The sequence below is a fragment of the Uranotaenia lowii genome, chromosome 2 (assembly GCF_029784155.1).
Source record: "Uranotaenia lowii strain MFRU-FL chromosome 2, ASM2978415v1, whole genome shotgun sequence".
Lineage (NCBI taxonomy): Eukaryota > Metazoa > Arthropoda > Insecta > Diptera > Culicidae > Uranotaenia > Uranotaenia lowii.
Window position 1 is genome coordinate 298,193,168 of NC_073692.1, and position 13,464 is coordinate 298,206,631.

At 35.3% G+C, this 13,464-nt stretch overlaps 1 protein-coding gene across 1 annotated transcript in view; it reads left to right on the forward strand.

The window, feature by feature from the left end:
- The window catches only part of LOC129742796 (uncharacterized), a 102,843-nt gene that overhangs the window by 51,316 nt on the left and 38,063 nt on the right, over positions 1 to 13,464 (forward strand). Inside the window, exon 3 of the mRNA XM_055734736.1 lies at positions 10,200 to 10,893. Coding sequence (XP_055590711.1) covers positions 10,358 to 10,893 — 536 coding nt within the window. The 5' untranslated portion in view covers positions 10,200 to 10,357. The remainder of the gene's footprint in view (positions 1 to 10,199; positions 10,894 to 13,464) is intronic.

Here is a 13,464-nt window from a genome sequence, read left to right on the forward strand (position 1 = left end):
CGACCGGAAGCATCAGGTTCATCGCAGTGTACTGTCTTCGTCAGTGCTTTACTAGCAATGGGTTGGCACCACAACTAACCAGAGATCTAGCTGCCATTACACGCTCTAGCTGCCGTCTTGTTATCGGTGGCGATCTCAACGCCCGCCACCAAGCCTGGCGGAATTATTGCCAAAACCAAAACGGACGACTGCGTTTTGACCACTCACAACATGGGCTATACACGATCGAATTTCCGGATGAACCGACGTACGTTTCTCGAGCCGGTAACCCTTCGACCCTGGATCTATTCCTGACGAACACCACGATCTCCAAGCCGGTAGTGTACAATGAACTCAGCTCCGACCACTACCCTGTGGTGGCAGAAGTTGGCTCCGTTGCTGTTCTACGACCACCTCAACTCCGGAAGGACTACCACCTGGTCGACTGGGCCCGATTCGCACGAATGGTTGACGGCAACATCGAAGAGGATCCGCCACTCGTTGACCATGAGGACATCAACCGGGCTCTAGAAGGTCTTAATCAAGCAATCGCCGTGGCCGATGAGGCGTGCATCCGACGTGTTCCTGTGAGGGGTAAGTTTATTGCAAATGATTCCCACACCCAGCTTCTTATTAGACTTCGCAATGTTCGTAGACGCCAGTTTCAGAGGACCGGAAATCTAAATCTTAAAATCGAAGTGACTGATCTCAATAAGGAGATTGCTTCCAGAATGGTCTCACTCCGAAACGAAAATTTCGGACGTGTCATTCAAAATTTGGACATACGGTCCAGACCATTCTGGAAGGTAGCCAAAGTTCTGAAAACACACCCTAAACCAGTTCCTCCACTCAAAGTTGGAGAAGATTTGCTTATTTCCCCTGTTGAGAAGGCAGATGCGATTGGAAACCACATTGCTTCATCGCATTTACTTGGCTCGAATATAGTCAGTCCCTTTACAAGTCAGGTTGCGCAATGCGTCCACACCCTTGATAACTCCCCTTGTGCAGTACCCCGGGAAGACAGAATATCTGCCGAACAAGTGAGCTCAGCGCTGAGGGCTACCAAGAACATGAAGGCCCCCGGGTTTGACGGAGTTTTTAATATAATCTTGAAGAAGCTTAACAACAAAGCCTACGTGCTGTTGAGCTCAATCTTTAACAAGTGTCTAGAATTACACTATTATCCAAGCATCTGGAAGGAAGCCAAGATCGTTCCTATTCTCAAACCCGGAAAAGACCCTAGCCTGCCCTCAAGCTACCGACCCATAAGTCTCCTCTCAGCGCTGGGCAAACTGTTCGAGAAACTCATTCTCAATCGTCTGCTCCAGTTTGTTGTAGATCACAACATTTTATTGCCTGAACAGTTTGGCTTTAGACACGGCCATTCCACTACACACCAACTTGTAAGAGTGATGAACACTATCCAAAGAAACAGGACTGTATCCAAGTCCACAGCAATGGCTTTGCTGGACGTTGAGAAAGCTTTTGACAACGTATGGCACGAAGGGCTCTGGTACAAACTCTGTACCTTTAACTTCCCACTACACCTTATAAAAATTATCCGTAGCTATCTCCAACATAGGTCGTTCAAGGTTTCGTTGAATGGTTCTCTATCAAGAACGTTCTCTATCCCAGCAGGTGTTCCTCAGGGCAGCCTGTTAGGCCCTCTGCTTTATAGCCTATACACTTCTGACATCCCTCCCCTCGGAGATGGCTGCGAGTTCTTTCTGTTTGCGGATGACACTGCAATTGCCGTCAAGGGAAGGAAGCCACGTGAAATCACTAATAAACTTCAACGATGCCTTGACGCCTTTATAAACTACGCAAACAATTGGAAAATAAATATAAACTCCTCTAAAACACAAACCATACTGTTCCTGCACAGGCAATCCCCTAAATTAGTTCCTCCTCCATCTTGCGTTGTGACTAAGGAAGGCACAAGGGTTGAGTGGTCCGCTGAAGTAACATATCTTGGGTTGTTGATTGACCAAAAGTTATTATTTCGCTCTCATATTGAGAAGACACTGGTGAAATGCTCCGTTCTGACCAGATGTTTGTATCCGTTGATCAAACGTAGATCTCGCCTCTGTAGGGATAACAAACTGGCCGTCTACAAACAAATAATTGCACCCGCGATCTTTTACGCTGCTCCGGTGTGGGGATCATGCGCACAAACTCACAGGAACAAGTTACAGAGGACACAAAACAGGCTTCTACGGATGATCCTAGATCGTCCTTACAATACCAGGATATCTAACCTACACCAAGAGGCGGACATTCCAAAAATTGATATCAAGATATCTGACATTAGATCCAAATTTGTAGATAAATGCCAAACTTCCGAACATGCTTTGATAAGCAACTTGTATATAGTAGATTCATTGTAGATAGTAGGTTAGTTAGTCATAAGTTGTAAATAGTAGATCGTAGTAGGAATCTTTCAAATTTAAACCAAACTAATCCCACCTAGGTGGTTCATACAAACAAATTCTTAAATATAAATGATTAGTCACTTGAAATAATGATAGTAATAGCAAAAATCAAAGCTGAAAAGAAGAAAAATCTGTGTCACTTGAATCGAACTTAAACATGTATAGACGTACAAACACGATTAATAAAAATAAATTTTAATGCAAAAAAAAAATGCTAATCGGGTCATTCTTAAATCGAATTTTGTGAAGTAAACATCAAGTGGAGTAAGCGACCTCGAGAAGACGGCCTTCGGGACAAGGAAAACCCTCAGATTACGACAATGGCGCAGTCGGCAGCAGCTAGGGATCTACCATCCGATAGGTTTCTTAATGAAGACTTGAAAAAAAGTCTTTTAGGAAGAAATCTCAACTTAAAAAAAAAACAAAGAGTTTAAATCTTTTTTCGGGTTCTGTTTTGAACTTTTCAGTTAGAATGGAAAACCACGAAAAGTGAGTTTCGAATGTAAAGACAAAATGTACTTTGTCGATATTTGTTGGAATAGCTTCGGTAGGAAAGACGAAGTTATTAGTTTGTGGAGTTCTGATGGAAAAGGCAGAAACTCTTGGACGAATCAAGAAAAATGCTCAATTGTGTCTCCGATGAGAAGGCGGAAGACCAAGATAGAGTTCTGATGGTAAAGGCAGAAACTCTTTGAGGAATCATGAAAACCACATTTATGTCTCCGATGATATGGCGGAAGACTGCAATAGAGTTCTGATAGAGAAGGCAGAAACTCTTAAATTGAATTGAATGTATTAAGAGCAGAAAAAGGCTCAATTGTGTCTCCGATGAGAAGGCGGAAGATCAAGATAGAGTTCTGATGGATTAGACAGAAACTCCAACATGGAATCGAAAATATAAGGATCAGAAAGGCTTATTTTTGTCTCCGATGATAAGACAGAATACTGAGATAGAAGTATAATGGAGAAGGCTGAACTCTTACATGAAATTGAAAGGCACATTTTGCCCCGTTGAGAAGGCGGAAGACAGAAAGTTGAACTCGGATGTAAAGATTTGAAACTTTATGATGAAAACAAAGAAAATTGATATCTGTCTCCTATGAGAAAACAGAAGATTGAAATCAGAGTTCTGAAAAACTAAATGGCCGAACCTATAAAAAAATCATTTGTGAAAAGATCGTTCATGTTTCCCCGATGGTAAGGAAGACGACTGGAAGTAGAAACCTCTCCGATTAAGAATTGAAAAAAAAAATGTATTCAATGCTTGTAATATTTTGATAAAAACTAAATATTTTCACAAAAGTAAAAATATGAGAATAATTTAAATTTATGAATCATTTTAATTTTGACGACATGATACTTGAGAGAGTACAGAAGGGAAGTATTGTAGGAAAGATATGAGATAATGGAAAATATAAAATCAAATAATTTATGTTAGAAGAAAATAACGTAAATTAATCACTTAGAATTTCTCAACACGCACTAATAATTGACGGACAAATTAACAACATGCGGAATCTGAGAAAATCTGGCTACTTTGATTGAAAAAAATGTTCATTGCGTTCATTGTTGCGTGGTATCTTTTACCTACAAATAGAACGGCACTTGTGCTAATCGGGTCATTCTTAAATCGAATTTTGTGAAGTAAACATCAAGTGGAGTAAGCGACCTCGAGAAGACGGCCTTCGGGACAAGGAAAACCCTCAGATTACGACAGTATTTTCTTTAAAAAACTGCTAAAAAAATCTGCGAAAAAATCTATGTCATCTGCGATTAAGTGATAGACTTTTTGGAAAGAAAATATAAAAGAATGTTTTTGCTGCATAATTTAGAACATCTCTTGATACATAGAGTTAGATGGATAATTTTGAACAGGACTCAAATTCAAATATAATACTTTTTTATACGATATTTCACTGGCTTAATAATAAAATTGTTTTCAATAATGCTAATGATGGTTAATCTAGATTTTTGATTACATAAATTCAAGATATATGATTTTATATCAAAACAAACTAACTAATCAGTTTTAATAATTGTAAAACTTTATGTTTGTTAGTAAAATTGAGAATCACTGATTTGAATTTAAATTTTGATTAGCAAATTTTGTTCCACACTCCATCTAGCCACACAAATGTAACACAAATCAAACACAATGCGAAACAATAGCTAGGATAGAAAAAATCACTGCAGGAGTTCAACAGCCTGGGTGAACAATTGTGAACAATAGGGCTAGGTAGAAAATCGAACTGATGTGTTCGATCGTTCTCGAGCTGATCGGTCTATTCGACTGCAGCTACCAAAGAGGCAACAACGAGTTGTATTTCTCGCGCTAGGAAATAAATTTACTGCGTTCGATCATAGAGTTGATCTTTTAATAAAAGTCGAATTTTTACTTAAATTGGCGGCGCGTTTTTATTCGAGTTCGTTCGAATCGGATTGTCCGAAATTATTCAAGTCATAGTGATCAGGTGAACTCGAGTTTGATTAACGTGCTCGAACCAAAGTGCAGGGAAGGCTCTGCATCCGAAGACCAAAGTGTTGATTTTCACGTACACTTTACATAGAATTAAGTTATCACTGGAAGTTATGGAATATGTGGCACTTGGAAACAAAAGGGTATAAGTGCACAAAAGCTAATTTTGAGAAAACAAGCATTTTAGTTGTTATGTTTGGTCATTTTTAAAAAAATTGCATTTTTCTTTCGAACGAAATAGAATGTAAATAAAATTCTAAAAATCTGAAAAATTTATAGTTCACCGAAATGCATTAATCATTCAATTAAATCTTTATTGATTTTTAGAAGGTGTAGCCAAGCACACCGGGTGTGCTAGTTATTTATAAAAAAAAAAAAAATAGACTGAGGTAAACAAATGTTAAATCCCCTTTCTGGTGAATGATGCTCCGTTTGACGTCAATTTTAAAATTTTTTGATATTTGGGAGTTTAAAATTCTTGCGTATGAAATTTTTGAAGAATCCTACAGTGTTTCAATACTTTAAAAAAAGAATACATTTTTTCGACAAAAATAAAGCATTTCAGGAGCTCCTTTATCAATAAAATATAACAGTTTTGGTCATAAATGTGTCTGGAGTCGCTTCGTAGTTTCCTGATCAAAGTACAGAGATTTCGCTTAAAACTGTATTCTCACGCATGTCGGTCCTAACCACTTAAAAACCACTTGTTTGTTCCTCAAATCATTTTGTGGTGATTCTCAGAACTGCGTAGTAACGTTCAATACGAAAACTTACAGTTCCAGCACCGCTACATGTTATATTATAAACCATCGGATTAGTGATAATATGAACTAAAACCTATTTTTTGAGAAACATTCTGATGTGGTGTGAAGGTATTATGATTAATTATGAAGTTTTACAGAAGTTACAAGATTTTTAAATGAAGCCTCTTGATCATAAAAACAGCTGTTTTGTTCAATGAATTATTTGAAACGCTAAATTTTTATACAAAAATGAATATCTTTTACATATATTAGTTAATCGATTTGGCTTGTGATATAGCTCAGTTGGCAAGTCAGTTGCTTCCTGAGCCGGTCGCTTCCTAAGTTTTTCTCATCTATAAGGATATATTGACAGTTCTACACGAACACCACCTTAGCAGGAACCTCAAACCATGGGAGAACAGAATCGATTTTTGAGAAGGGCGCATGATAAACGCGATTTACCGGTACTAATATCGACAAATTCGCCCTGTGGAAAAGCAAACATCTGTGTTCGTGTTTTGATTTTTTTTTGTGTTCAAGGGGGGCCAAGTGCATTTATATTTGGAAAATGATTTTATTTTTCTTAGTTGCATTGTTATTGAAAAATCTTTTCATGAGTACTGAGAATTTGTAACTTTCCCGTAGATTTCTACTCGAATATGAAATTCAACGCATCATTTATCTGAACGAAATAATAACTGTCTGTATCGCACCCTTAAATAATGTAGCAAATAATGTGGATATGTTTAAAATAATCAGAGCATGTAGGCGATTATTTTCAAAGTCAACAAAGTAGACGGGGCTTTCTTTAACTTACTTGTTGGTAACTGTGAATGATTTTGCATTCTTTTAGAAGTTGGAAACAACTCTTTTTTAATCTACCAAGTACTACATGAACATATATTTCAGATGTTTTGAATTAACCTTGAAAATACATTTGCAAAAGATGGCTTATCTTCATCCATTTAGGGACGACACGTAATGAATTCAAACGTTTAGCTGTTGATAGTTAAACACTTTAATCAATTCAGAAATATCATGAGTTTAAAACAAGCAAATACTGATTCTAGAAACGCACCTAGCATCACTGGTGAGGCCACCAGCGAATCAATATTTGAGGTTATGGCTGAGGCCAATTTGTCGCCAATACTATCGTCCGTATATACCTTTATAGAAGGTCCGTTTTAAATAATTTTAAGTAGAGATGTACCGAATATTCGGTCGGCCGAATATTCGGCGCCGAATACTGCCAAAAAACCGTTAAGCCGAATATTCGGCTCACCGAATAGTTGAGCTAAGTATTCGGCCGAATAGGCCGAATAAGGCCGAATATTTATTATTTAAAATTTATACAAAAACAGACTTCTCAAATTTTTCAACTGACGTTGAATAATTTATCAAATATCCAAAGGTAATGTTGAAAAACCTTCAAAATCATCAAAAACTTATGGTTTCAGTTAAACATTTCAAATGTATCCGTGTATTTTTCACTGGAGATAGCTTTATACTTTGATTATCGTTTATTCCTAATTTTCTTGATATATCCAGGCTTGCCAAATAAAGAATACGAGAAAAATTTTATTTGAATGGAATGGCCACATATTTTTTAAACTTTCCGGATTCTACCTGGGTTTATTTAGTTTTTTTGCTAAATCAAACAATAATAATCAAATATCTCTTTGAAATTTTTAAATTTTCTTTTAGCAATCGATTTTTAGAGTATGTACATTTATTCGTTAGACACGATTGTGTTGTGATTCGATGAAAACCTTAAATTTCAAGTAATTATGTTTTTCATTCCATTTGCATGTTTGAGAATAATGCCTAGTAACTGTTCAGATTTTCCCTTTTTTTACAAGTTTTCAAAAAAAATCGTTCAGACCCGGCCGTGTGGATACGTGTAGAAGAAAGTATTGTATGCATAAGGTTAAAGATCATCGTTCTATTTGGCAACTATTTTGATGACGTCTAGCAAAAATTAGACATTCATCTAGATCGATATAAAAAATCTGAAGTCCTTTCAGCTATTGGTGACATTTTAAAAATCAAAGAAACCTCTACTTAAAAAAGATACATTTAGTTGGAAATAATCGACTTAAAAAGATGAGGGACATTAAGATGGCAGAAGTAGAAGATTTCTGTTAGAAATAGCAGTTGAAATAAAAGTATTTCTATTGAAAACTCAACATAATATTCGACCGAATATTCGGCCGAATATTCGGCCGAATATTCGTTTGGCCGAATAGTTGAAAAGGTCGATATTCGGTATTCGGCCGTTCGCCGAATACCACTATTCGGTACATCTCTAATTTTAAGTATTTAAAAACCTTTCAGCTCGTTTGATGAAATTGCAATGACTTACAATCTTATATTGATAAATATGGAGAATTCTTGGGTAATTATGGACAAATATCTCCTCACTGAGATGTCTCCGGCCAAAACCGTCGGCAGATTGAAATTTCTGAGAAAATTCCATGTAAGATTAGTATTATAAAATTTGCAATTTGCTGGGATTTTGGGATTAAATTTTCCCATTATGCACAGTGCGGTGGCTCCATAGAGTAAACTCACCGGAAAATATACTCATTATTCGGATCAGGCCCGTGCGAAGGACCCTTCCATGGGGGGGGGGGGGTTTCAAAATACAAATTTAGATTAAAATAATAACAACACCAAAAGACGGACTAAAACTTCAAAATTATTTGATTTCACGTTTTGTTGCAAATATTGGAAAAGTAAAGCACTTCAAAAAAATTTAAATTTTGCTGTAAAGTTGCTGCTTGTAATCAATTCTGAAATTTTCATAAATTAACTAAAAAATCATGATCGATTCAAAGAAGATGATTGAAAATAATAAAAACAATTGAAACGTTTTCATAGTTTAAAATACATATCATATGTATATTAAGATGAAAAATTCAAGCACTGAATATTTTTTCGCTCTCAATTAAAATACTGAGTCCTGTAAAGAACAAATAGTCGAAAAAGTGTTTTTCAGAAAAGACAAACTGATTATAAAATGTTACAAAAAATTAAAATAGTTCATTTACAATTTATTTGCAAATATCAAAAAACTATTCAATAAAATAAAACTCGGTGCAGTTATTTAAAAAAAAAAACAAACAAAATATGAAAAACAAACAGATAAGCTTTTTAGAAGAAATTTTTTTTCAATCAAAACTTCTTACGATTCCGAAAATTAATTCATAGAATTCAATTGGTAACTGAAGAAAACAGCATTGTATGCCTTTGTTAATTTGGTAGACTTCGAATTTTCCTGGAATTTCCTGAGTTTCCTGAATCATCACATAGATTTGGTCTATCGCCTCTAGTTTTGGTGATATAGAGTTCATAAGTTTAATAATGAATCAGTGTTGAGTGAAATCAATGATTGATAACAGATGAACTAACAAATCTACATAAAAGAAAAAAAACTGACTCTGAATTTGTTTACTTCATTTTATTAAGAAGGAAAAATATTTTCATCGTGAGGATGATGAATAATCTAAAAAAATAAATTAAACAGATTTTTTTTTTATTAGACAAATATCATAACAATACATAGGATTTATTCAATTTTTGTTGATTTTTTTTTCAATTTGTTGAAATTTCCTTATTAAACGTAAAACTTGTCTAACTTTTCCCGCAGAAGTCAAAATAACTTGGTCTTAAAAAAAGTTGATAATTAAATTAAAACCATTATTAAATTTTTTTTTGTAAAGTTTTAAAGTTTTGTCAAACAAATTCCTATTTTTCTTAAATGATTTTAACATATCTAAATGTTATTTAAAAAAAGGAATGCTGATAAAAGAAAATAATTGCATAGTTGGATTTAATTAATTTAATGAAAACTAGTTCTTAGCACTTCGGAAGGATGTGAATTTTGTGGTCTTGTTTAATTTATAAAAAAAACCTCTTGGATGTGGAGTTGAGCGTTTAGAAGAACAAGAAACACATAATAAAATTGAAGCTAAAATTTGTTTCTTTAAGAATATTTATAATTAGCAGAAAAAATGTAATGACGTTTTTTTATTAAAAGTGATTAGTAATAAAATTGAAGTTAAATTTTTTTTTGGATAATTCTGATGACTATCGTAAGTATTAATCACCTATCACATTTCTACCAATTTGTAGACACAACTAAAATAAGTATTCGTAAAAAAGTTATTCTTCTTAATAAAAACCCATCTAAATACAACCCATTTTTTGTGTCAAGATTTGAGTTTTAATACAGATGGTCTATTGAAAAACAAACTGAATTTTTTAAAATGAAAACTAGTATCAATTTGAAAACGTCTTAATATTAAATGTCTTAGGCCTTGAGTGATTTAGGACAAAATTCCGCCGGAGGCGAGCAATTTTTTTTAACATGTACGGTAAATTCCTTTCTTGAACTGAAAATTTTACTTGGAAAAAATCTTAATGGGGGGGGTTAAACCCCTAAAACCCCCCCCCGTTCGCACGGCCTTGATTCGGATTCACTCATTACTTCAACATGCAGTATTTTCCCATGTATCTTTCAATACTTATAACACATTGTAAATGAGTTTATCAATTGTTTACTTTCAGATGGCGAAGCCGTGTTTAACGAAGCTATGCATATCCAGAAATAAACAAAAGTCCAAACCCCAGAAAAACCAGTAAACTGAAATCCCACCGCAGTGCTGCCAGGGGACGATCCCTTTGGCCAAGTGCCCAGCCAGCATCAGAACCGCGGGCGTCATGCTATGGGTATGAACATGTACAACCGAAATGACGCAACAGCAGCTGGACAACGTTCGCGGTTCGATTACTACTACTCGACGTCATCACAGGCATCATCGGTGGAAAATCAAAGATACCATGACCAGACGAGCCTTTTTGGGGATCCGGTGCTGGCCCAGGCCGGCCAAAGGCATCCGGATCTCCTGGAGGGAGGGGATCTGTACCAGAATCTCAAGAACAACATCGAGCTGTACCACTCGAAGCTGTACAATGAACAGGAAACGGCCCGGCAAGCGGAACGGGATCGACTGTTCAATGAATTTACCAACAACAATATTGGCAGCAAGGGAAGGACGACGACGATGGCGAACATTTCCTCAACCACGGCGTCGTCAGCGGCAACCACAACAAGTGGAAGCAGCGATGGTGCAGCGGTGGGAGGTCCCAAGGGGTCCATCGGCAGTGCTATGACCAGCAGCTATGCCGGGGAACCTGCTACTCGCCGATATTCCCGGGTACATTCAGCAGCCAACATTGGCCTGAACATTACCGGTCCAAGGTGAGTCGATGGTTAATCAAAATCATTTTTGTTTAAATTTCGCTATAAATACAAACAATAACCTTCTACTCTGTTCGATTTATGAGTTATTATTCACTTTTTCCTCTTGAAAAATTGCAATAATTTACTACCATGAGATCATCTGCCAAGACTCCAGTTATAAACCGCTCTCAAGAGAAAAATTTAAATTTACAAAAACAGCTGAGTGCTATTTAAAATGTGCCCTTTCGGAAAATGTCAAAGCTAGGGAAACAAAACAAGTGAGTTATGAAAGCAGCACATCTGCCCACGTTTAAGGTTTCATTAGGCTGGTAAATTTAACCACACAGCAAATAGGCATGGTAGACGATTTTTTGTTTCACCGTTAATCGGTTGGCAGAATAAAACAAAATGGGAAATGGCTTCTTTCCAGTCCGCAATTAGCTTTATCTTTGTGCAGTCAAATTGGTTTGCAATTTTCTTTATCAAAATTGCTTCCTTTTTTGTACTGGTTTTGTAAACCCGTTGAAAAAGTCAATGTTCATTTTCTGGTTAAGATACATTTTTGGGTAATAATGTTAAGATATAAGATTTCAATTTTTTTTTACAGGGCTGGTAGCGAGTCACTTTTTAGTGACTTGGTCACTTTTTTTGGGTCAGTCACTGAAAAGTCACTTTTTTCATCATTTGGTCATTAGAGTCACTATTTTCCGAAAAATGGTCGCTTTTATCACCAAAAGTAACCAATGAAAGAGTAATTCTTCAAAGATAATATCGAATTTCAAGATGCCATATGGGGCATGCCAAACTTCAAAAACGGACTACATAAAATTTTTAGATTGACCCGCAAAACCGACATGTGCTAAATTTCAGCTCAATCGGCAAAGAATTTGGGGTCATATTGTCAATTTTTGAACCCTGAAGATTCACCAAATTGGAAAAATCTTAATTTCAATTTTTATGCCAAATAATTTAAACAATGATTTAAACATGCATAAAACCCCAGAGAACATACGTACAAGCTCGAACAAAAAATCTTCAAAAAAGTGTGTAAAATTTTGAACGCTGGCATCCAAAAATGCGTTGAAAAATGACTGGAAACGGTGCCAAAAGTTACAAATCAAATTTCCATGTGCTAGTTTTTGAAATGGCTTATCGTATATGAACACATCAATAACACTAGTTTATAAAATTTAAAATTTAAAATAAATAAAAACAAAATCGGGCGCTGAATCCGAAAATGAAATACAAAAAAATCTCAGTAGAACAATTTTTAAGTTATTCGCCAAATATGAAATTTTGAAAAAAACAGTACCAGTACTTCGTTTGAAATATCTCGGACTATACAACAGTAAATTGAAATCTCTTTTTTGGATATTAAAGGTGAACAAATTTGCAATCGATCATCTGAACATTATTTTTGCGCATCATTAACAGTATTGATGATGTAAGTGACTTTATAATAGAAAAAAAAAATTAAAAAACGCATTTTTTAGAGAAAATTTTATTACAGCGAAAGTTTTAGACTCGATGGTAACATTTAAAAAATCTGATTCTCTCTTGGTCCCCAATGTGAATTAAAAACAAAGATTTCCAGTGGTTTTTTTTTCATCAAAATCGGTTGAAAAATTGAATAAGTTATGGCTACTTTACAATAACTGCAATTTTTGCTTTTTTTAAATAATCTAACGAACCGCAGTATACTAATCATAGTATGTGGAAAATTAAACATGGTTAATCTCACTCGCTCCAAGTCAAAATTATTTTTCAGCTTACCAGAAGATCACATGCCGATTTTCAGAAAGATCTGACCATGTTGAAGGGTCGCTTGAGTCTCAAAAGTGAATAGGATTTTAAGGTATTATGCTCGAGAGAAGCAAAAAATACTGTTTTTTCATTAATAGTTTATTTCTCTACTAGCCGATTGTTTTCTCTAAAATTTTTATTAAATCATAAGTTAAGACAAACATTTCACTTGACGACTATAACACGATTGGACTTGAAACAAAAAAGTTATTGCGGCTCAAAGGCCGAAAATTTTTTTCTAACACGCAATGATTTCTTTTTACGCATTGTGATTAATACGAGAATTTTAGGCCGAAATACAATCTTTGAACCGCAATTACTTTTTTGTTTCGAGTCCAATCGTGTTACAGTCTTCGGGTAAAATGTTTGTCTCAATTTAGGCTTTTATAGAAATAATCAGAAAAAACAATCGGCTAGTTTAAACAAAAGTAATTGATGAAAAACCAGTATTTTTTGTTCCTCCTGGGCAAAATACCTTACAATTCTGTTCACGTTTTAAACTCAAGCAACCCCTCCCTATGGTCAGATCTTTCTGAAATTTGGCATGTAACCTTCTGGTAAGCTAATTAATAATTATGACTTAGAGCGAGTTAGATTTACCATGTTTAATTCTTTCTTTACTGTGATAAGTGTACTGCGGTTCATTGAATTATTAAAAAATGCAACAGAAAAAACCTTTATGGTAAAGTAACCATAGTTTCTTCAATTTTCAACCGATTTTTATAAATAACCTCTTGAAATATTTGTTTGAAATTGACATTCAAGGGCAGAACCAGAATCAGATTT